This window comes from Lissotriton helveticus, chromosome 1_1, assembly GCF_964261635.1.
Source record: "Lissotriton helveticus chromosome 1_1, aLisHel1.1, whole genome shotgun sequence".
Lineage (NCBI taxonomy): Eukaryota > Metazoa > Chordata > Amphibia > Caudata > Salamandridae > Lissotriton > Lissotriton helveticus.
The window spans coordinates 774094696-774120928 of NC_136057.1; the positions used below are offsets into that span (position 1 = coordinate 774094696).

The 26233-nt window shown below is 44.2% G+C and overlaps 1 protein-coding gene across 6 annotated transcripts in view; it reads left to right on the top strand.

Annotated features, from left to right (window-relative positions):
* The window catches only part of ASZ1 (ankyrin repeat, SAM and basic leucine zipper domain containing 1), a 2002188-nt gene that overhangs the window by 1959198 nt on the left and 16757 nt on the right, over positions 1 to 26233 (top strand). Inside the window, exon 13 of one of the 6 annotated variants that reach the window (XM_078674340.1) lies at positions 3490 to 3619. The exons of the other annotated variants lie outside the window; for them this stretch is intronic. Within the exon in view, the coding sequence (XP_078530466.1) occupies positions 3490 to 3549 (60 nt within the window). The 3' untranslated portion in view covers positions 3550 to 3619. Of the gene's footprint in view, positions 1 to 3489; positions 3620 to 26233 lie in introns of those variants that run through there. 6 annotated transcript variants of the gene reach the window in all.

Sequence of the window (26233 nt, forward strand, 5' to 3'; positions counted from 1 at the left end):
AAGCCTGATAGTTTTGGGAGGGTTCCTATGGAGGGGGGTAAAGGGTGGAAGGGAGCTGGTTAGGGCACAGGGTGGGGAGCAGTGGGAGAAAATAAAAAATCGGTCCTCATGTCACATATCATTAGGGTCTATTTTTAAAATAGTGAATCAAAGACCCTCGGGTCCTAGAAAGCGGGTGTATTTTAAGACAAATGGCCAGGAAGGCCAATAATTTACAAATTGTAAATTGGAATGTAAATGGCCTAAGATATAAAAATAGACCGAGATTGGTAATGAGATATTTGGAAGAATCCAAAGACCATGTATGTATTGTACAAGAGACCCACCTCATAGCGAGTGAGAGTAGGGGGCTATACCAAAATCAATGTTGGATAGGGAGCTATGGTGCCTCTGATTACTCAGAATACTCCAAGGGAGTTGCAATAATAATTAGGAAAGTGTCAGATGTTGAGATGATCTCATCTAAAACTTATAGTCCAGGTAGATGGGTCATGGCCACTCTTAGATGTCCGGGTTCCGATTTTGTCTGTGCTGGTTTTTATGGCCCAAATGTGGGCGACCCCCAGTACATAGTAGATTTGCAACTCGTAGTAGCCGGGGCAGCAGCCCCAATAATAATAGGGGGCGGTGTTAATTCCCTTCTAGATCCAGCTTTAGGTAGGTCTACTAGTAGGAGAGGGGCCCAAGCTCAAGGGACAAAGACAAGACAGGCATTTAAACATATGATTGACTTGGGTTTGGTCGATTCCTGGAGATATCTAATGTAAGGTAAGAGAGGCTATGCCTTCCACAGTAAAAAATACAATCATTTTTCATGTTTAGATTACATGTTAGTAGAAAGAGAGTGGGCCTGGAATTAAAAGACGTCCGTATACTCCTGGGGCATATTTCTGATCATGCTATGGTCAGTATTTTACTGAAGGGTGCTAATAGGTGAAACGATGCGATAAGGAAGTTGAAAAGATACATCTTATTGGATCTATATATTGTCGCCCGCCTGAAAGAAACATCCGTGGAGTTTTATCAGATTAATGCCCATTCAGCCCTAATCGTAGTCATTTGGGACACTTTTAAAGCCTTTCTTTAGGGGTCCTACAAAGTGAGGTCTTGTTTAAGAATAAGGTGGAAAGGGCTGAGTTAAAGAAATCGGAGGAAGCGGTTGGGGATATTAGAAAGAAGAGCGCAGCAGGAAGCGCATAACGTACAACATAGAGAGAAGATATTGAAAAAGCTAGAGGAAGCCAGACTGAACTATATCAAACTAGACACCAAATGTAGGGAAAGGTGGGCCACGGGGCGCATGCAACATTTTGAGTACATCAAAAAAGCTGGAGCACCTCTAGCTTGGAAGTCGAGGGCCGAGAGGGCGAGGAATCCTATTGGGGAGTTGGTGATTAATCCAGAGGGGAGAATTATGAACAATGAAGAAGAAATACAGGAAAGACTAGTTTCCCTTTTTTCGGAAATGTATGCTGATTCAGAGAGACCAGATATTGAAACGCTGGCTAAGCAATATAGGCCTTCTGGCTCTAATGAGAGAGGGTAGAAATAAACTTGACACACCAATTACAGAGGGGGAAATAAGAGAGCAGCTTAAACATATGAAGAACGGAAAAGCGGCGGACCCTGACTCTGTACCAGTTGAGGTTTATAAACAGATAGTTGACGAGCTAGTGCCGGAAATGAAAGCTCTTTTTAATTCAGTTTATAGGGAGGATGGTCTGACCCCAATTTCTTGGAGAAAGGCCATAATTACCTTGATTTTCAAACCAGCCAAGGACCCGAGGAAGGCTGATTCATACCGCCCAATTTCCCTACTGAATGTAGATCATAGAATTTTATACAGGTATCTTGGCCGGGCGATTGGCCACGGTGGCACCCCAGCTGATACATACTGACCAGCAAGGTTTTGTTCCAAAGAGGCAAATACAGGAGCTCACACTGTCATTAATTAGAACAATAGACCTAGCAGTCGCTCGATCAATTCCGCTGGCGGTGATCACTATAGACACCGCCAAGGCATTTTATTGTGTCAGCTGGGCATTTCTTTGGGCCGTTTTTAATACTATGGGTCTCAGCACGGATTTCATCAGGACAATGCAAAAACTATACGAGCACCCCAAGGCCAAAATCCTCCTAAATGGATCCTTGACAAGGAGTGTTGACATCCATAGAGGGATGAGACAGGGCTGTCCCCTGTCCACACTCCTTTCCGATTTATACATTGACCCTCTGGCCCACATTTTAAGAACTGACGACCAGATTATTCCCATTCACCAGCTCCCTTCACGCAGTAAAATTGCATTGTATGCAGACGATTTGATAATGTACACTTCTGACCCGGCCCAAACATTAATTAGGATGGAACAATTGACAAACTGAATACGGGGTGCTTTCTGGGTATTTACTAAACTTATCTAAAACAGAAGTGATGTGTTTGCATATGGAAGGCTGTGGAGGCAGAGTGTGTACAGAGATGAAATAACTGGGGATAGTTATCGCAAATAAAATCGATGAGATTCCTTCCCGCAATTTGAAGAGAGTGATGAAGATGGTAGATAAGCAACTTGCTAGGTGGAAGAACTTACCCCTGTCTATTTATGGGATGGTTAACTTGATAAAAATGTCTGTTGTCCCGAAGCTAACATACCTCTTCAATGGTATACCACTCAGTTTCCCTAAAGATGAAATTAATAAAATACAAGGTAAAATATCGAGTTTTATCTGGGCATCCCAGGGGGTATGTCTCTTGTGGAAAAAACTACAGAGTACCATGAGAAAGGGTGGGTTAGCTTTTCCAGTTCTTAGACTTTATTGCACGGCCTTCCAATTTAAAAACATCTGTATGTTGGTAGAGGAGTCCACTAGCACTACGTGGGGGTCAATATTCGGAGAAATGACCAAAGATATGGGCCCAGAAGCCTTCTTATTTAAATTCGTAGCCCAAAATGTTTTAAAAAAGTAAGACTACAGGTCTTAAGATCTGCATTAAGACTGTGGCTTGTAGTAAGGCGATCATTAAAGATCGGTTATTTTTCCGAAATTTCTCCAATTGGGGAATCCCCAGGAACAACGGAGTGCATGAAAGACGCTTTGAGTCTGCCCTTAAAGCAGGCGGGGATAACAAGATGAAGGGACCTGTTATCAGCAGAAGGAATAATTTCCTGGGAGGTACTAAACATCAGGACAGGCAATAAGCTATCCAGGTTTAAGTACTTGCAGCTCACCTCATTGTCTTCGACTATTGCAGAGGAGGTGGGGGCTACATGGGACTTTGAGGCCTCACTCCAGGACACCAATCCGAGTACCAAAGAAGTGGCAAAATGGTATGGACAGTTTCTGGAGGCTGAAGAAGAGAAACTCTGATATCTGGACAAATGTACTGCAGGAAGGCAACATACAATCTTTGTGGATAGATTCCCTGAAATTTGTATATGCTATAGTATCTCCTGCTAACCTTAAACATCATAATTTCTTTGTCATTCACAGGTTGTATTGGACCCCACAAAGACTGGCCCAGTTTGTGCAACAACCGGTCCCCTGCTGTAAGAGATGCAATCTTTTAAGGGCTAACGACGTCCATGTTTTCTTTACATGTCCAGTGATTAAAGAATTCTGGAAGAAGGTAGAAGTCACCATAAGGGCTATCTTAGCAGAGAACATAGTTTTGTCTGAAACATTGTTGCATCTCAAGGTGGACAGTGCTTCTCAATGAGCTTTAAGTAGAAAGCAAAGGGGCTTACTATTCATCTGTTGCTCTTGGCCAGACGAGAGATCTGTAAACGCTGGCTGGACCCCCTCCCTCCACGCCCTACAGCCTGCTTAAGTGCAGTAGAATGGACATGGTGAAATGAGTGCTAAAAAAAAAAAAAAAAAAGAATAAAATCAGAATCCTATTACAGCAGACCTTTTCTATAATCTCATTTAAGAAGTTTTCAGATACCACTTGCCAAATTTCGAGATTAAAAGTTAGTTTTAATGGTTTCCCAATAGTTCTGATGCTAGCTTCTGTAAAAAAAAAGGATGTTAAGAAAAGCTTTATGTCTTTAATGTAGCATGTGCATAATAAAATGCCTGCTTAAGTGCATAATTCTGTTACATTGTACTTATATTCATATAGCTTTAAAATTTCTCTAACCCCATTAACATCAATCTTCTCCTTGTATGATTGTTGAATACTTTTAAATGAGATTATTAAACCCCAACGCTCAATTTAAATTCAATATTAGTAACAATGGGCAACCCAATCTACCCTTGACGGCTTGGGCAAAAGATATTGGCAGGTAAAGGCACCTACAAGGGATTTATTTTACTTAAATTCTGTGTCAATTGTTATCCTTCGTCTAGACCGTCTATATTTTATGTCTGTACAAGATTAATACATGTTGAAATTATTGTAAAATGCTTATGTGATATGAATACTTTGTGACAGGCAAATCAAGATAGCTGGTCTCAAAGTATTCATATAACATAAGCATTTTACAATAATTTCAACATGTATTAATCTTGTACAGACATAAAATATACATAAAACACAGGTGTATATATTCAAAAGAGCTTTGTTATTGTAAAACAGATTTTTTACTTATATAGAGGGTTCAAAAAAATCACATCACACAAAGTAACCGGAAGTTCTACCTTCATACAAATCAATGTTCTTCCTAGTCACAATTGTGAACACCTTTTCTCTAAGGGTTTAACAATATTAAAACAAATCATAAGATGTAACTGTCGACGTTTTGGTCTAATTAAGGCTTTTGTCCACTAGACCATCTTCAGGATTGTTGATAAAATGATTAACCCATCGACATGTATGCAGTAAGATTTCTGCAATCCAAATAGATTAGAAAGGTATCGACCAAGAGTGTCATGCGTGATAATTATTGTTATTCCACCAGATAGAGTAATTCACGACCAATCTGGAGTCGGGGTCATGTAGGAAAATGCCTCGTAATACTTTAAGCATGAGCCACCTGAGGGACCCCGAATAACTGGATGAATAGCAATTTTAACAAAACGAAGAAAGCAGAGAAAGCACTGCATCCACTGTGTCCTTCCCGAGTGATCAAGGAAGTATTAATCTAATTTCAGAACTGCTCATTCAAGAAGTCGAATGCCGACTTCTTGAATGAGCGATTCCATCTGGTGGAATAACAATAATTATCATGCACAACACTCTTGGTCGATACCTATCTAATCTATTTGGATTGCAGAAAACGTACTGCATACATGTCAAAGGGTTAATCATTTTATCAACAATCCTGAAGATAGTCTAGTGGACGAAAGCCTTAATTAGACCGAAACGTTGACAGTGACAACTTTTTCTTCTTTTTAATATTGTTAAACCCTTAGAGAAAAGGTGTTCACAGTTGTGACTAGGAAGAACATTGATTTGTATGAAGGTAGAACTTCCGGTTACATTGTGCAATGTGATTGTTTGAACTATATATTATATATATATATATATCTGTTTTACATTAACATAAAGCTCTTTTGAATATATACACCTGTTTCTTATTTATTTATTTATTTTGAAAGTTTTATAGAGCGCGAACCAGATCCGTGCGGTAATCAGAGAGCTTTACAAGCAGTTAAATTTATACAAAAACAGTCCACAAAACCAGTATATATCAAGCAGTAGGAGATATAAAACATAATACAGCAGTACACAGTACAGAAATACAGATATGTGTGGATATAGTGTGCATTAATAAAACAGACAAGAGAGGTAGATCAAAAGCTGAATCCTAAGTTGAGCTAAATCTTGTCTCTGATACAGAGAAAGGTGCGGGCCGAGAGAGCCAACGTGCCATGTAGATTGTCTGTTTGCATCTATATAGGTCGTGAATGTCAGAGAGGCTCATGTGAATTTTTCCATGATAATCGCTTTTACTTCCTTTTTGAACAGTGCAGTAGATGTGGTAAGTCTGGTTTCAGGGGGTAGTGCGTTCCAAATCCTAGGAGCCATCCCTGAGAAGGAGCGTTTGTAAGTTTTCGCCTTAATAAATCTGTGTGGTTTCAGTAATAGGCTTTCTGCACTTCTTGTAGATCTCTTGCCTCCCGAGATAGACAGTTTCCGAGAGAGATAGCTGGGGCTTTGTGGTGAATGGCTTTGTGGGTCAAGCATGCTATTTTTAGGTGAATTCTGGCTTCCCATGGTAGCCAGTTTAATGCTTTTAGGTCGGGGGAGATGTGGGACCTTTTTTTTGAGCCCGTGATGAGCCTGGCTGCAGCGTTGATGGTGGCTCTTAGAGGTGCTGTTGTAGCTTTGGGGAGACCGCAAAGAGACACACTTCCGTATTCGATCCTGGGGATAACTAGAGCTTGAACTGCCGTTTTGAAGTTGTTTTTTGGTAGGAAGGGTTTAAGTTTCCTTAGAATATTAATCTGGAAATTTGCACCTTTTGTTGCGTTGGCAATGTGTTTATGCATTTTGAGGTTGCCATCAAGGGTTATACCCAGAGATTTAGCTGAGTCAATGATTGTTGGTTGCACGTTGAATGCAGTGAGGTGTTTGAACCAGTCCTGGAGGAGGGGGATTTTGGAGGGTGGAGCTATAAGTAGGAATTCAGTTTTGAGTGCGTTAAGTTTGAGGTGGTTCTCAGTTAGCCATGTTTGGGTGTTCAACAGTGTTTGGTTGAGTAGTATGCAAAAAACAACAAGTGATGGACTGAATGTGGATCAATGTCACACACTCCCCCAGTCAAAAGATCTGGGCCCAAATCCATCGTTTTTTTGCACTCCACACCACCCTGGGTGGTTGAGTAGTATGACATCTTCAGGAGTATGAATCTTCAGATAGAGTTGTGTATCATCTGCGTACATGTGAAATTGGACGTTGGATGCTTGCAAAAGACAGTAAGAGGTTCCATGAATAGATTGAACAGTGTGGGAGATAGAGCGGACCCTTGTGGGACTCCAAGAGTTACTGGAACTGGTTTGGAAAAGGAGTTATTGACCTTGAATTTTTGGGTCCGATTTTGAAGAAAGTAGGTAAACCAATTGAGCACTGATCCTGATAGACCCATTCTGAGGTTCAGTAGTTCAGTCAGGTTCTCATGTTTGACCGTATCGAAGGCAGAGGAGAGATCTAGCAAGATGAGTAGGCATGATCCATTCTGGTCGAGTATTTGTAGCGCATCGTCGATAATGTGAGCCATAGCTGTTTCGGTGCTATGCCCTGCTCTAAAGCCAGATTGGTGATTGTCAAGGAGGTTGAAGAGGTCAATATGTTTTGTCAATTGTTGGAGGACGCATTTTTCCAAGAGTTTGGCTAGGGTAGGGCTGTTCGAAATAGGTCGATAGTTGTTAAGATCCATCGGGTCAGCTGTGTTTTTTTTTAGGATGGGTGTGACTTGCCCTATTTTGGGGACGTCAGGGATGCACCCTTGATGTAGAGAGCTGTTGATGATCTTGGTCCAGAGCGGCAGGATCAGAGGGGTTAGATCTTTAACTGCGTTAGCAGGGAGAGGATCAGTGGTATGATTGGCTGGCTTGAGGGTGCTCAGAATCTTGCCTACAGCTTCTTCAGTGTATGAGTCGAAGGAAGACCATGCTGCATCATTTTTTAGTTGAGGTTTTGAGGTTGTTTGTTGTGGTGGAGTTGGAGATGGAGAAGAGGGAGGTATTGTTATAGGAGGGTAAGACTGTAGGACTGTGAGGTCATTGAGGAGATCCCTCTTGATGTTTTCTCTTTTGGTGTTAAAGAAAGCAGAGAATTCTTCACAAGTGGGTTGGGTGCCTGAGGTATCTTGTAGTTGTTTAGGTTCGTCTCTAGATTGTGATTTGATTAAATCAAACAATTTTTGGGGTCTATTTCTTGCCTGATCTAGTTGGTGAGAGAAAAATTCGACTTTAGTGCGTTTGATCTTTCTGTAATAGTCTTTTCTCTTCCTTCTTAGAGTTTTCAGGTGTTTGGCAGAAGGGACTGATCTCCAGAGACGTTCTGAGGTTCTAAGAGAGCGTCTGTCATCGTTCAGCAGGTCATTGAACCAGGGTTTAGAGTTTTTAGAAGACCCTCTCTTTAGTTGTAGAGGAGCGGCTTCATTGATAACCGTAGTCATTGTGTTAGGATAATGATTGGTGAGGTCATTTACGGAGGAGAGGTCCTCCGGAGGCAGGAGTAGTTTATGTGAGTGAATGGGCAAGGTGTTGGGCTTGAGTTTTTTCAAGCCTCTTTTCCAAATTTTTGGTTTAGCAGATTGGTTTAGCAGATTGCAATAAGTTTCACTGTTTCCCTGATGAAGAAAGTAATGATGTGGTGGTCTGACCAATCACAGGGGAGGATTGTGTGGTATATAAATAAATAATACCGGATCTATTTTTGGATGAATGAATGAATAACAGATAGCTCAATAAAATAAGAGTCAAGATTCGAGGTAGTAGGAGTTTCTGCAGGTTTATTACAGCATAAGGACAGGATCAGGACAACCTGCATAGAACAGAGGTGACAGGGCCCAGCAGGACAACTGGGGCCCAGCAGGGGAAAAGAGGCCCAGCAGCTGCTGGGGCTAGGTCTGGGATGAGCGCGCTAACATTCAATAACAAAACACAGGCATATATACATAGCGCGAACACATAGCATTACATTGCAGTAGGCGTAGCAGTGGGTGGAGCAGAAGGTGTGACGCGTAGCAGTCGCGAAAGATAACAGTAAAAAGAGGTGTAACTGGGAGTATACATAGACATGTGATGCAAACGTAACAGAATATGTCATGAATGGGCGGAAACATAGGAGGGGGCTACCTAAGGAGCCGGGACCTCTAACCTAATGGTGCGCGAAAACTAGCAATGACGTGTTACTAGGAGAAGCTGGGGGCTATGAACTCTGTGCTAGGAGCAGAGACTAGAGTCTGGAGGGTCGGAGCGACATGTACCTAAACCCTATCTGGTATCTAATGTTTAGGGAACATGTTGATATAAACTAGAAGTCATGAGGGGGAAAGCTAACTTGACTCTAAGACTGGACCATGCATTATTCTACATGAAGTGCGTGATGAAGAATACTAAATGACCATTAAATACAGTATTTCTCTAACGTGGAGACGAGAAGGCTAGACAATGACGGAAACTATTGATGCAGTTCAGTAGCTTAGGAATGCAGAGGAGGAGGACTGAACTGATAGCTGGAACTATAACATACTTTTGGCAGACTCAGAGGCAGAGCCAAGCTGCACCGGGCACTGCGAGGCAGGAAGTAAGTGAAGGGTCGAGGATACAGGTGGGGGCTGTATCGCTCCTCAGCGAGGCTTTCAGGAGACAGGAGCTGAATCTGTGGTCCGGGCCCTTTTGAGGCCTGGAAACGGGGACTTTATAATGGAATAACGTGCACACTGGGAAACGTGGCAACATTACTTTACATAGGCCTGATATTCGTAGTATTCACGAGGACTGGAAAATAGCATACTAGAGGTGGACACAACTGGAATTGCGTCATTAATCGGACATGGGGAATAACATATGCATATTGGTCATGCACACATAACATATGATGGATGAGGCGTAGGGACACAGAACATGGCAAAATTTACTTTTCCACATTCCCTCCTTGTCACTACGTTTCCATCAGGAAACATCAATTTTCATGATACCATCTATCATTTCATACAGTACCATTTGCTCGTCTCGAATTGTCTGGGAACGGGATTTAGAACGGGGCTTGGGACTAGGAATACAAGAGGTAGCACACATGCTGCAAATCGCAGGGCCACATTGTATACAGAGGCAGCAGCTGAATATGATCGCTACTGCAATACCTAGAAAGGACAGGACTTTCCATCCCCATGCGGAAATTATATTCCAGAACCAACCGGACCATGTCCAGGTGCCTGGATCTTGGTGTAACAGATGGGCAATTTTATGGAGTCTGGTTATAGCTGAATAAACGGACGGCGCGTTATTTGGAATGAAAATGCAGCAACTAGATCCGATGACTCTACAGGCCCCGCCCCTATCGGCCAGTATGACGTCAAGGACGAGACGATTTTGCAAAACGACAAATCTCATAGCAGATTGTTCTTCGGTTAGGTTACCTAGAGCAGAGGCAGTCTCATTTACTACGGCTTCAAGGGTTCTTGTTAACCTACGGATCAGTTTACTATTCTGGACAGGTCCTACAAAGAAGAAGAAACCTTTATTGAAATCTGTATACTGTTCTAGAGTAGTTTCAGTATAATCGACAATTGGGGACTCCCTTCTATGTCTAATGTGTACTAGATGTGTGTTTCTGTGATAATCAGATGGGGCTAGAAAAACAGGTGGCAGTAGGAAGGCAATGTAACAGGTTCCCTCCCAATCGAGGGGCAGACGGACATATGCAGTTTGACCACAAATAAAATAAGAATGACGTGAAGCTTTGAAAATAGATTTCCCACTGTCACTATACTTGATAACAGTAGTACATTCACTATGACCTATGTGTACAGAACCATAACTACGGACACATAATTCGCCTTTGACAGGTAGTACTGAAATAGCAGGTAAGTCTGGAGTAGTATCAGACTGAACATTCAGGACCATGAAATTCGACGAATAATTACCTAAATTATATACTTCGTTTTCTAGATCTAAACCTGTTCTGTGGGGAAGACCTTGCTTGTCTGGAAAACATGTACCGTTAAGAAAAGACATATCTGTTGAGGATGACGTTAACGTGGACCATGCTCCACACGAACCATTATGTGAGAATGGATAAGGAAAAAGTGGCAGAACTCCCTTCGGTGTCTGGAAAGGGGGGAGTCGACCACACACCCAACAATTTGTGGCATTGCTGGTCTGGTGTGAGTAATGTAACATACGGATAAATGTGTTGTTGCGCATAGCGAGGCGGTAAGAATATTCGTGAGGAGGCAGATCACTAAACGTGTGCTCTACTGTAGCATTAGCAGACATATTTACATGAGGAACTGGAAAACACAGGAAAAGTGCGTAGCTGGTGCAGGAAATCATTATGCTGAGAAACAATATGAAACTTAGAAAAACGATACATTGAAGTGAACTTCGACTGACTCTCTCACTATGGGGGTCTATTTTATACATGTCAGAAACAGTCTAACCGTTTCACCTAGGGGAGGACTTATACAATCAAACTGACTGACTTATTTTACTAGACCTTAATTTGAGCTTATACTCCTGTTGCGGAGTTTTCTCTAACAAGGGAGGGGTTGTAATAATGTCTTGTGCGGGACAGTCCTTTAAAACAATGTCTTGGCAATCTTTCGAATCCTGGAAATCCTTGGAAATGTTTTTGGAGACTGATTTCAATCCATTGAAAAGTTTTACATGAGAAAGGTGGACCCACCCCTTTCTGCCTTCCAACTTGACGGCAGTTCGGGTGGTCAAGAGGACCTGACGTGGCTCCTTCCAACGTGGTTCCAGCGGACTTGATCTGTCGAAATTTCGGACCATCACAAGGGAGCCTGGAACGACCTCATGCGGTGCCACCTCGGTATTGTCTGGAAATGCGGCGGCAACCTGTGAACGACATGAGTTGAGGGCAGACATCAAGGAAGCTAGGTAATCTGTCAGCATATTACATGAAACATCGGTAATACTTCGGGGTCTAGGAGTACCCCACATGTTAGGGGGGCGGCCGAATACGACCTCGTACGGGGACAGACCTGATCTGGAATGTGCGACCATGCGCATATAAAATAAAGCGACTGGCAGAGCTATTAACCAGTCCACACCTTTGTCCTTACAGACTTTTGCAATACGGATTTTCAGAGTCTGATTATGTCTCTCTACGAGACCGGCTGCTTCAGGATGGCGTACACAATGAAACTTCCACTGGTACCCTAACAAAAGGGAAACGTGTTTCATGAGTTCGGATGAGAATGGCTGACCGTTATCAGAATATACGACTCTAGGGAGTCCATATCTAGGGAAAAATTCACGAACCAACTGCTTGGCAGTGGTCGCGGCTGTGTAATCTGGGACTGGATATGCTTCTGTCCACCTGGACAAAGCGCATACAACTACAAGGACATACTTGAAACCTCGACATCGCTCCATCTGAATATAATCCATCTGGAGGACCTCAAAAGGGTGGTCAGGGGGCTGGAAACCACCTTGTTCCACCGGGACACTTTTACCTGGATTAAACTGACAACATATCATACAGGTACGGACTTTCTGCTTGGCTGCAGCTCGTAAATGCTTGTTGAACCAAATGTTCTGGATACTGTCTAACATAGCTTTTTCTCCTAAATGTGCTGGACTATGTGCGGTATTGATAATGACTTGAACCATAGAGTCGGGGAGAAACCATGTGGCTCTACCCTTCGTTAACCATCCTTGATCTGTCTGGACCCCTCCTTGTTCAGACCACTTCTTGATTTCATCGGGAGTAGCATGTAACTGTATATCTATGACATCTTGTGTAGGGTCCTTAACTGTCATGCATGTAATCGGATCTGGAGTATGTGTCATGTTAACTGGAATGTCTGGAGTCTGTGCTGTAAGCTTGGCTGTGCGGTCTGCTAGATCATTACCCTGGGAAATAAGGTCAGTAACTTTCGTATGTGCTTTGCATTTCATGATAGCAATAGATGTCGGTAAATGTATGGCATCTAACAGGGCTTGAATAAGGAGACCATGCTGAATCTTGGTTCCATGAGAAGTCATGAAACCTCTCTCCTGCCAGAGCACTCCGAAGTCGTGTACAACTCCGAATGCGTAACGTGAATCTGTGTAAACATTAACTTTCAGGTTCTTGGCGTGTATACAGGCTTGTGTCAGAGCGACTAGCTCTGCTGCTTGAGCGGACAGAGTATCAATACGGTGTGTTTCAATAACTTCAGTGTCAGTAGTCACTGCATACGCGGCGACTAGTTCTCCTGTACTAGTTCTCATACATGAACCATCCACATAAAGTGTCAGGTCAGGATCTGGTAACGGAATATCTGTCAGGTCTTGTCTTGGCTTTGTCGTAATGTTAACTACTTCCACACAATCATGTGGGTCTGGATTTGAATTAACTGATGGTAACAGTGTAGCGGGATTCAGAACGTTGCAGCGTCTGATTTCTATGTGTGGCTGGAACAGTGTTAATTCATAACCTGTTAAACGTGCAATTGTCAAGTGCTGAGTTTGTGTTCGGTTTAAAAGAACTTCTACTGAATGTGGGACTTGTACTGTCAGGGAGTGTCCTAAAACTATAGAATCACTTTGTCTGATAGCTAGTGCTGTGGCTGCAACTGACTTGAGGCACGCAGGCAACGCCTGGGCGACTGGATCTAATGTGCTAGAAAAATAAGCACAGGGCTTGTATTGTCCTGCTTGATCTTGCGTGAGAACAGACAATGCTGTACCTTCGCGTTCAGTAACGAAAAGTGTAAAAGGCTTACTGTAGTTCGGTGTAGCTAGAACTGGAGCTTGACATAAGGCTTTCTTTAACTCGTTGAAACTAAGTGTATGGTCAGATGTCCAATGGAGGACAGTCGATACGGCTGCCTCCTGTGTCGTTAACTGTATCAGTGGCTTGGCTAGAAATGCATACTGGGGAATCCATTGTCTACAATAAGAAGTAAGGCCGATAAAGGCACGTACCTCCTTCTGGGTTCTGGGCTGGGGAAGACTCGCTATTAACTGGATACGGTCTGGTGTCAACTGCCTACCCCTCTTGGACAGCAAGTGTCCTAAGTATACCACTTGCTGGACACAGAATTGAAGCTTCGAAGGTGACACCTTGTGCCCCATCTCGGCTAGAAAATACAGAACTGTAAGTGATGCTCGCTCGCAAGCACGTTCAGAACGGGCTGTGATCAGTAGATCATCAACATACTGGAGCAGGGCAGTGTCAGTTGGCATGTGAATGTTGTCTAGTTGTCTCTTGAGTGCTTGACTGTAAATACTAGGGCTTTCTGTGAAACCTTGAGGAGCGCGTGTAAACATATAGCTCCTTCCATTTAAACAGAATCCGAAAAGAAACTGACTGTCTGGATGAATTGGAACACTAAAAAATGCATTCTTGAGGTCTATGACAGTGAAAAACATGGCTTCGGAATCAATGGCTGTTAACAGGGAAGAAATATCTGGGACAACTGGGTACTGAGGAATAATACATTTATTAAGCTCTCGTAAATCAATCACTAATCGATATACTGGGGGTGCATTTGGATCAGTACGTTTCATGACTGGAATGATCGGAGAATTACATACATTGGAGTCAGTTTCTACAACTACTCCTTGAGCCATGAGCTCGTCAATAATTTTGGATAAGGCTGCTACAGCCTCAGGTGGCAATCTGTACTGCCTGATTCGTGGTAACACTACACCTGGCTTGAGAGTCACACGATGGGGTGTGATTTGCATGTAACCTACATCAGTTGGACCTTGCGCCCATAAATGCTGCGGAACATTAGACAATCTTGAATCAAAATCTCGTAATACATAGTGACCCTTAAAGTCACGTAGGAACAGACGTATTCCCTCTGGGGAACAGCAAATAACTGCACCTAATTCTTTCAGTGTCTTAATGCCTAACAGATTTTCTGGACATGACTTAGTAAGTAACAGATCAGTAGTACGGGACAATGGACCTACTTCTAGAGTGACTGGCTTAGATATCTCATTAACTATTGGTTTTCCTGAAAATCCAAGGGAAACATTTCTTGAGCCTGAGAGCGGAGCCCCTGGAACTTCGGCATGACTAATTGTGGTCCTACTTGCCCCTGTATCGATCAAAAACTTTCTGTCTTTCCCTAATACTTGACTGTGAACATAGGGACCTTCTTGATCTACAGGTATCTCGATGAGAGGCAAGCCTACCTCCCTCTCTAGGCTGTTTCATGAATATGACTGATACTCTGGATACTCAGACTGTGCATACTGGTACATCTGTGATGTAACGTGCTGTGTTGCAGCAATAGGCTGCGGTACTGTAACTGTCTGTTGTGCATTCTGTGGCTGAGGAATCTGTGAAACTTGTTCTTGTCTAGGCGGACGTGGTCTTTCTTTAGTCTTACCAGTAGCTATATTATGTTTCAGAACTGCACACTCGTTTATAAAATGACCTGGCTGTTTACAATAATTGCAGTTCCCTCTAACGGGAGCTGCAGGATGACTGGCTTGATTCGGACCCCTCTTCTGACTGTCTTGAGGAACAGATTGTGCAACTAGCACTTTCATTTTCGTGTCTTTCATACGTTTTCTCTCGTGTTCTTGCTCTTCCCTGATTCTATTCTGGTGGTACTGGAGCATCTGGAGCATCTGGGACGGAGTATTTGCTTGCCAGGTGCTTTCGACTTTCAAAACTCGATTTTTAATTTGTGGGCTTGAATTCTCGACTAATTTAGTAACAAAAAGGTGAGGGTATGACTCACTACTTGTCTTGAGACCACTGTTGATACTAAAACATTTTTCGAATCTAGAATAAAAATCACTAATATCTTCATCTTGTTTCTGTTTACAGGCTGAGATTGCATCCCAGTCTTCTTTTCTCGTTGTCAATAATCTGGGTAAAACTTGAATCAGTAATTCTGGTAATTCTTTACATTTATCTCCAAGACCGGTACCTGGTACTCGTGCCTTGTCTTCAGCTTCTAGAGCTGCCCAATCGATCTTTTTCTCTCCCACCTCCCATTCTTTTTCCTTTAACTTTTCATACACCCCTGCGGGTAACAGGACCTTTAACATTTTAATGATATCTGGGTAAGTGTATTCTCCCATACGGAGCATGTCTTTTAATTCTCTATGGAACCCTGCTGGATCTTTGTCATGACAGGGAATTAATTTCTTCATTTCAAGAAGTTCCATCTTTGAAATTGGAGTGTATACAAACACTCGTTGCATTACGCCACCCGCCCCTTGGACTGGGTGGACTTCTCGTAACGGATTCTGTCTGTCTATGTAGAATGGCTTACTTTCTGGGGGTGAGACATGAACAAAATGCGGGTTCAGAAACGTTCTATATTTGTGGCGCTGTTCTAGAATGACACTAATTAAATCGGTACCTAGACCTCTCCATCTATACTGGAGTAACTCGTTCAGGATATCATGTAACGGGCCTGGATCAGAGTGTTGACCCTCATACAGAGTGATGAGGTACTGGATCATATACATACCCACCAGTCGTTGCTCGGCTGGGGGCAGTTTCAGAAACATTTGTGCCACTATTTCGTCTGGAAAAGTGGTAGAATCAGTAATCCATCGGACTGCTGATCGGGCTAGTTCTTGTTCATGCATGGTACTTAATTCACTGTAACCGACTCGTGATTTCAGAATGTGATCGGTAGCTTGAAATACTTGTTCTAGAGAACCTTGTTCTGGTGCTAGATGAAAAATAGACTTGGGTTCTAGACGTAAATGGCGATCTGGAAATCTGGATTTTCCTACATACGCTATTCTGGCGGGATTCTCGTTCTCTTCCTCTTCAGGATCAGAGATACTTTCTTTCTCGCTTACTTGTGCTGCTTTACGCTGGTCGTGTAACCTTATTATTTCTTTACGAATTTTCTTGTACATACTCTCCATGGCACTGACGGTCTTGTGCTTACCCTCGGCTATATTATCACTCCACCTTGTCAGGATTCTCATTTCGGCGGGATCTTTAGACGGGTAATCTTGTTCTCTTATTAGACAATTGATCAGGAACTTTAATATCATGAGCTGAATCTCGGCTTTCCTTTGAGACATAATCTCGCCAATACTTTCTGGATCATCCCCTGTACGGATGAAACGATATATTCTGTCTAGATCTTCTTTCATGTTCGGCAAGGTGACTAGATACTCGGTCACTCTCCTTACAAGTAAGGAATATAAAACCATAGTATATTCGCCTGGAACTGGATCATAAACACATTCGTTAAGGGCTTGCCTGATTTCTGTAACAGACTTATTACTTTTAGGAGTACGCTGTGATGCTTGAGCATGTAATTCGAGTGCCGATAAACGCTTGTGTGGCGGCGGGGTTTGAGGAGTAGCTCCTCCTGCGGCCCCTAGACTGGAGTCGTCTACTGAGGCTCTACGTCCTGGCAGAGTGGGAAATGGAACTGTAGGCTGGACCGGGGGTACCGTAACAGGTACTCCGGTGTCTGGAAGAGCGGGAAGTGCCTGATTTACAGGGACTAGCGGAGCGCGAACAGGATTTGCATATTCTGGGACTGTGTCGTCCAGATAGGACGAAATAAAAATATCAGCTGCGGTCGGTTTGTGACGTAGCTTGGTCGGAATTAATGGTGGCGGGAAATTACTAGATGCCTCTGGGGTCGCTTTTGGCAAGCCCTCGGCAAGGAGAGGATACATACCCTTAATAAGGGCATGCCTCTGTCTGTCTGACTGTTCTGCTTTGACTTGTTCACCTATCTCGATTAATTCTCTTTCTTGGGCTCGTTCCTGGGATTCTCTACTTAACTCTGACTTTCTGACTTCCTTTTCCGTTCTTCTATGAGCTTCCTTGCGCCATAACTCGATGGCATCTTTCTGTGACTGTCTGGCTTTCTTTTTCCATAATGCTTCTTCTACTCGCATGATACATTCGGCATCCCATGTACCCGATACGGGCCATCTATACTTTTCTTCTAACTGTTTGGTATACTCTACCCATAAATCTAGATACAATATGGCGCTTATGCCATGTTTCTGATACATAAAGTGACCTGGACTGTCCCTAGGCGGGACAGGAACTGCTTCCTCTAACAGACCCTTTCTAGTTTTTAACTGACGTAACTTGGAAAATATAGGCATGACTGAACTGTAATCTGGACAAAATACAATACACAATAAAAACACGAAATCACATCGCACTCATACCACAACAGTAAATTACATGAAGAACATTATAAATAACAGTTCGAACAGAATATTACCTGGAATACTGAGAACAGAAAGAGAACAGATTTTCTCGAGAACGGAACAGACTAGAGTTACTGGATGCACTGCTGTAACAGTGCGGAACATACCGGTCCCATAAAGGGACACATCAAGACCCGTATCCACCTAGGTGAACACTTCGTTTGTGAGTCTGGGCACCACCAACCCACGGACCAGGAGTCAATTTAGATTGGTCCTGTCTAGATACTACCCCAGCAATGGTACTCACCGGGCAGCACGGAACGGAAGGCCTCGGACTGGACTGGACGACGGACGACGAACTTCGGACTTCGGACTTCAGTTACAGGTGGGCCTCCGGATACCTCGGACCTTGGACTCTCGGCTTGGGCTCTGGTCGGGACTCGCCGCGTTCCTCCACCGTCTCGTTCGGATGCTGGACCGCCTCCTCCGTCTCCTCCGTGGGCCTGAGGGATACTTGAGCAGAAATATCTGCCACTGCGCAGAAGAGTTCCGTCACGACTGCAGAGGGTCAGGGGGTCGGCGTGGCTTCACCGACGCGTGGGGAAAGGGCAAGTCCCTGTTCGGGCGCCATTATGTGGTATATAAATAAATAATACCGGATCTATTTTTGGATGAATGAATGAATAACAGATAGCTCAATAAAATAAGAGTCAAGATTCGAGGTAGTAGGAGTTTCTGCAGGTTTATTACAGCATAAGGACAGGATCAGGACAACCTGCATAGAACAGAGGTGACAGGGCCCAGCAGGACAACTGGGGCCCAGCAGGGGAAAAGAGGCCCAGCAGCTGCTGGGGCTAGGTCTGGGATGAGCGCGCTAACATTCAATAACAAAACACAGGCATATATACATAGCGCGAACACATAGCATTACATTGCAGTAGGCGTAGCAGTGGGTGGAGCAGAAGGTGTGACGCGTAGCAGTCGCGAAAGATAACAGTAAAAAGAGGTGTAACTGGGAGTATACATAGACATGTGATGCAAACGTAACAGAATATGTCATGAATGGGCGGAAACATAGGAGGGGGCTACCTAAGGAGCCGGGACCTCTAACCTAATGGTGCGCGAAAACTAGCAATGACGTGTTACTAGGAGAAGCTGGGGGCTATGAACTCTGTGCTAGGAGCAGAGACTAGAGTCTGGAGGGTCGGAGCGACATGTACCTAAACCCTATCTGGTATCTAATGTTTAGGGAACATGTTGATATAAACTAGAAGTCATGAGGGGGAAAGCTAACTTGACTCTAAGACTGGACCATGCATTATTCTACATGAAGTGCGTGATGAAGAATACTAAATGACCATTAAATACAGTATTTCTCTAACGTGGAGACGAGAAGGCTAGACAATGACGGAAACTATTGATGCAGTTCAGTAGCTTAGGAATGCAGAGGAGGAGGACTGAACTGATAGCTGGAACTATAACATACTTTTGGCAGACTCAGAGGCAGAGCCAAGCTGCACCGGGCACTGCGAGGCAGGAAGTAAGTGAAGGGTCGAGGATACAGGTGGGGGCTGTATCGCTCCTCAGCGAGGCTTTCAGGAGACAGGAGCTGAATCTGTGGTCCGGGCCCTTTTGAGGCCTGGAAACGGGGACTTTATAATGGAATAACGTGCACACTGGGAAACGTGGCAACATTACTTTACATAGGCCTGATATTCGTAGTATTCACGAGGACTGGAAAATAGCATACTAGAGGTGGACACAACTGGAATTGCGTCATTAATCGGACATGGGGAATAACATATGCATATTGGTCATGCACACATAACATATGATGGATGAGGCGTAGGGACACAGAACATGGCAAAATTTACTTTTCCACAATTGAGTCAAGCTGGATGAAATTGTTTTTGGAAATTATTAAGTCCAGGGTTGCACCTTTTTTGCGAGTGGGGCTGTTGCTGTTTGGGCGAGGTCAAGCGTGTCGATAAAGTTTTTGAGACTGTTGACCGTTGGATCATCATTATCATTCCAATGGAGATTGAAGTTGCCTAGGAATATTTGGGTGTTTTGATGTCCGATGGTTGTTGTGATCATTTCCATGAAGTGTTCAATGAAAGTCAGGTTATCACGCGGAGGATGATATATGGTGTGAAGAGAGCAAACTGGCGTACCATTACGGGTGATGTCGATGCACATGTATTCACAAGAGGAGAAAGTGGGGGATATGGCTCTAATTACTGATAGGTTGCTCCTGTGTATGCAAGCTATTCCTCCCCCCAACTTTTTCACTTCTGTCAAGTCTGATGATGTAGGAGTTAGGTGGTACCAAAATATCCAGAAGGGGTGAGGAGGATTCAGTAAGCCATGTCTCTGTTAGCACAATCAAGTCCAGCTCATGAGAGATAATGAGGTCAGCGACATCTACTGCGTGTCTAGCGGCCGATCTACACTTCAGGAGGCTGCATTTGTGAAGGGGTGTCGTGAGAGAAGGGGTGGGATCGGGTGCGAGTGTGATTCTTCTAAGGTTAATATCAATGATTCCTCTATTGTTGTGAGTGGCGGGTCTGTGTGGATTAGAGGTGATAGCCCTAATCGTGTGTGTTGTGGCGCTGGGGGAGATGTGAGGGGGATTATAGGAGAGTAAGAGGGAGCAAATATCTTTCTCCGAGAATGGGTTAGTGCATCGGATAGGGCGGGAAGGGTGGTTGGGCGATGGGATGGAGTTCCATGAGAGGCGATTGTGCTTGGGAATGTGTGAGATGTGAATAGAGGGGTAGCTTGATCTAGCCTTGCACATCGATCTGACGTGCTTGGGTTGTCTAGCAATCATCTTTTTGACAGTGTGGAGTTCTTCTTTGATTTGTAGGAGTTCAGACATAATCCTATTGAGACTGATACTTTCCATTGTGTGTGTGGTAGGCCCAAGAAGAGTAGTGGGTGATGTTGCATGGATGGGTGGAGGGGCAATTAGTGTGGGTACAATAGGTGATATGGATGGTTGTTGTTGGTAAATAGCAGTGGTGGGTGTAGCTGGGCGCGGAAAGAGGATAGAAGGGGGGGTGCGTTCGGGGTCGGTGTGGAGGAGAGCCGATGTGTGTGCCAGTATTCGGTCTGTGTGGTGCAGCTGGGGTGTGATTGAGTGTGTTGGTGGATGAGGCGTAGGGGGTTGGGTGGGAAGTGAGGGTTGATCTGAGGGTTGGTAGATAACGATGTGTTGGGGTGTGTCGGGGGAGAAGGTAATCTGGTAGGTAGGGGGGGGGGGGTGCGATGCCTGAAGAGGGTGGGGATGAGGTGGGCGGAGGGTGGATGATGGGGATATGTGTGCCAGTATTCGACCTGTGTGTTGGGGTCGGGGTGTGTATGAGTGTATTGGTGGGTGGGGTGTAAGGGGTTGGGTGGGAGGTGAGGGATGAGCTGTGGGTTGGTATGTCATGGTGGGTGGGAAGTATAGGGGGTAGGGTATTCTGGGAGGTAGGGGAGGGTGGGTGCGATGTATGAGGGGGGTGGGGATGAAGTGGGCGGGGGGTGGATGATGGGGATGTGGAGGAGGTGACATACGTGTTGGCCGAAGGGGTGGATTGGGTAGGGGGCGAGTGAAGGGTTGAGGCAGGGGGATTGCATACATGATCTTTAATGATGGGGAAGATCTTCTCAAGTAAATTAAGATTGTGATTCATGGCTTGCATGAGGATAGTGCCATTATTATAGATAGAAATTGTTGCTGTAGCTTGGAAGAACTGTGAAGGTGCGATAGAGATAGCTAACCCATGTGGGGATTTTCTGGTGGAGATCGAAAGTAGTGTAAGGAATGCTTTGCGCCATTGGGCTCTGCGTTTGGTGTGGAAAATGATGTTGGGTGTAATGTGTCCCTTGTGCTGGGAAAAGTAGGGGTCAGCGAAGAGGGTTTCAGGATGCAGTTTTAGGAAGTTATGTTTGAAGCGTTTAGAGGCTTTTTGTGAGAGGTGTGGAGGGTAAATGATATTGAAAGTATGTGTGCCTAGGGGTTCCATGTTATGTGTAGAGCAAAGATAGGAGTGTGGGTGCCTAGGGTCGTCGTGGGATAGGTAGTGTGTGTCCGGGACTTAGATGAGGTGATAGTGATCAAATCCACTTAGATAGGTTAATTTGATTTTAAATAGTATAAGCATATAAGCATATAAAGTCTATATCATAAGATTTAACAATATAGGAGTGAGTAATGATGATAGTGGAGAAGTGAGGTAGGAAAATGAGAGGAGACGGAGGGTGGGCGAAGGAAATGGGAACAGTACAGAATGGCCGAATCATTTGTATGACTTGAAGTCTAGGAATGTAGTCCTTTGTTTATGTCCAGGACTTGTGAGTCCTATACCTGTGTTAAGTTGTAAAGGCTGTGATCCTATCTCAGTTTTGTTGCACAGGTATAAAGGTCTTTGTTTGTGTCCATCACAACAGAGTCCTATTTCTATGTTTAGTCTTTGGAGAGGCTATGCTCCTCTTTCAGTGTCATTAGAGTAAAGGGAATCCAAAGCAAACACCACAACAAGCGGTCATTTTACAACTAGGTAGATAGGTTGGGGAGACATCAGCCACCATATAAACACATAGGGCCATCTTGGTCCCCGAAGCCCGGAATAGCTTAGTTAAATTGTAAATAAGCAAAAGTCCTGATAACATGAGAACGGTCAATATAAAATCTATGAAACATAAACGGGAGAACAATAGAGGGAGAGAAACGGAGAGTTAATCCCTACAGTTCAGGATCTATCTCAGAGAGGAAAGAAAGGCAGCGTAGGGGGGAGGGGAGAGGGATTCACTTGCCTTTGCTAAAGTCGGAGACTCCTATGTTGTGTGGATGTGGAGACAGTACTACTGTGTATCTGGCCCGGAGCGTGAGCAATGAGCTCATTAAGCCGTCAAGCGTTGTCCACAAAGGTCGGGCCAAACTGAGGCTCCGCCAAGAGTGCGTACTTCCTGGCCTCTCCCCTCATGTGAAGCTCGGCCGCCCTGCTCCTCGAGTCCAGCACTTAGGAACCGACTCCCCAAGGGCACCGACCCTCCGGGGGTCCGCTAGGCAAACCTTCGGCACCGTCTCTGCGGGGGTCCGCGAGGCACAACTTCGGCAAAAACGGGCAGAAGGATATTCTGGGGCTCACAGCACTTCGTGCTCGTCGGTCAGCATAGACGCCGACCCGAAGCCGCAGTCCCAGCCGGATGCGAGTCAAGAGCCGATGATGAAGATGTGTCCAGCAGTGCGGAGATTCATCGCAAATAAAGGACCGCTGCGTGAACTGAACCGCCGTTGATGCTAGGTAAGCCGAGCTAGACCTGTAAAAAATGTTCAGGTTACTCTTAAGCCTTCTTTATCTGTTTCGTTGCGCTGGCAGGATAATCTTTACATTCCCTTTTTTTGCCCTGTTTATGGTTAATTTACACTGCTTCTTTAGCAGCATTTCATGATTCGGCAATGTAGTTTTGTTGTTGTTGTACACCATTCCAAGATGGCCGCCGCTTTCCTTTATTTGCTCTGTCCTTTTTTTATGTCCATTATTGTGCGATCTTCCCCGTGAAACTGAGTGCTCTTGTGGCAACAAAGACCACAAAATGGAGGATTGGAGTCCCGGACACTGGGGACCCCTTCCCCCCTCCAACCAGTAAAAACTGGCTATTTGGCCCAGATGAAGTTCAGGGGCCCCAGGATGCCCACGCGCAGAGACTCGCTCGCAGGCGTGCCTCGTGAAGGGAGCGCGACAGCAGGGCATTCGGCAGGCAGCGACTCACCCGGTTCCTGGATCCCGTGGAATTGGAGCCACACACCAGCCTCCCCCGTTGGAGCCCACACCACACGCTCTAAAGTCGGTGGGGGCTCTCGACCGACGGCCATCAGTTGTGCATCTGCTGGCTCCTCAAGGCTGCCAGCATTCTCGGCACCTAACACTCCGGACCTGCCCCCAGGAAGATCGAAGGCCCTCGGTGGCCCAGAGCAGTCGGTAGCCAGAGATCAGGGCACCCGATGTGTTCACCAGGCGGCCACCGGAGATGCTGACACCAACCGTCAGGAGGCTCCAGCCCAGGGGGTGATGATGAGTGGGGCTCCCGGCAGTCCTCTGTCAATCTGCTGGGCACCCGATGGGCTCACCAGGATTACTTTCAGTAGTTTACCGGTGAGGAGCCACCACGGTCAGCTACCTGGGGTATTAGTAACACAGCTTCCTCGTCCCTTCCTCGACCCTGTACAAGAATAATATATGTTGAAATGATTGTGAAATTCTTATGTGATATGAATGCTTTGTGACAGGCAAATCAAGATACCCGGTCTAGACTAAGGATAACAATTGACACACAATTTAAATTCAGACACTTGTATAAGCAATTTCTTTAATGCTATGTAAACTTTATTTACCTGGAAAGAGTATCCATAAGACTTCTCATTTAGATGTGGTTTGGAGACTTGCAGTCCATCTCCCTACAAAACAACCCCCTTACAATTTTTTTCAATGTTGTACTTTGCAGACATACATTTCAGTTCAGATGATCTTCTAGCGCACACTATTTTGCTTCTAAGCATGTCTTTGAGTACGTTGTTCCAACAGATAGCATGTGTCTGTTCATGGGTTCTGCAAGAAACGTAATTCTTTATTAGTTCCAATTCAACCCTCATAGTGCAACTACTTAGATCCTGTCTTAGTGCCTCCATTCCACAAGACCCTGAAATGACAAATACGTTCTTTAGAGGGTTACTGTGAAATATTTTATAATTAATATCCTTTTTTGTAATAAAAGCTTCAGCTTCATATAATATGGTATGATTGGTGTAAACGTCTGGGATATGATGTCCACATACTGACATTCATCATACTAACTAATAAGACAACAAAGCTAGTTTATTGCGCAAAGGGGCATTGAAAGTTGCATGCTTAATACTGCACCCAACACATCATCTTATGGAAAACCATCTTCAAATATCAATATTGTTTAACCCTGCACAATTATATCTTGCCTATGAACCAAGAAAAATTCCTATACCTCTTCTCCAACTTGGATATTTTTGTAGTTATAAATGCATTAGTTTTGTGCTGGAGCCCAATAGATTTGCAATCAACAATAACGAGGTCATCTGCATACTGCGGTATGGAACCACATAACCGTAGATATCTTTCTAATGCCATGTATTTTCACTATTATTATTTCTGGGACTGACAGAATATTAGTGCAAGCAGACATGTTGTCAGTCCTGAAAAATATGTCAAGGCTGAATCACCATTTTTCCAGAGAGGCTAATTGTTTCATATAATTATACTCTGTCAAGGGTGGTCCAACCCCCATGCAGAGGGTATTGAGGCCATCGAATGGGCACGCATCCGGCAAGATAATGTGAAGGCCAATAAAGTTTTCTTACTTTAACTTCTTCAATATTGTCTCTTTCAAAGTTACTTTAAATGGAAGGAGATGTTTTTCTTGCAAACAGACGGGACCTCCATGGGTTTTTCGGGGGCCCGTGCTATGCTAATATTTTCATAATGAAATTCGACGTCAATTACATCTTGAATGACAGAGCTTGGACGGAACACATTATCTTGTACCAACGGTATATTAACGACATATTGATTGTCTGGCAGGGTACACAACATGACTTCGAAGTGAAACTCACTGGATTGAACAGGAAAAACCCAAAGATCCAATTCACACACACTATTGATTCACAGAGCATCTCTTATCTGGACGTACAGGTTACATTGCATGGCACATCATTCACGACTTCGGCCTTCAAGAAACCGACTGACCGCAACAATGCACTGTTATATACCAGCTTCCATCCCACAGCTCTAAAGAGACATTTACCATTCTCTCAGTTTCTTAGACTTAAAGGATAATGTCAGACAACACTGTGTTTACCCACACTTTGTCACAGTACAAGAATAATTTCTCTGAACGTGGTTACCCAAAGGAGGTAATTGAAAATGCTGAGCGTCTGGCGCAGAAGATATCCAGATCTGACCTCTTAAAGACCAAAGAAAAAAGCACAGAGAAAAGAGAGGTGTTTGTGTCTACATTTTCAACGCAGTCACCAGCTATTAAGAGTGATTCTCAATCGTTGGGAGCTCCTGCGTTCAGAACCTGACTTGAAGAATTTGCTCCGGGATACTCCAATTTTTGTATACAAGAGGTCTCGTAATTTAAAAGAGATTGTGACGAAAGGCAATTCAGACACCAAAAAACAACACAAGGATATGCAGAAATGTTACATCTGCTCACATTGCAATAATGTTTTAGTAGGCACACTCATTTCTCATCCGTGGACAGGAAAACCAGTTCACTTACTTTACAAGGCTAACTGTAATGAGCAGAATGTTATTTACGCCATCAAATGCCCTTGTGGCTTGTATTATGTGGGTAAGACTGAGAGAGCTTCACGCATGTGGATCACAGAACACAAAAGCGGGATTAGGACTTTCACAAAGAGTTCCTCTCTAGAATGCCACTGGGCTGAGGAGCATCATACAATTGCTCAATTGAG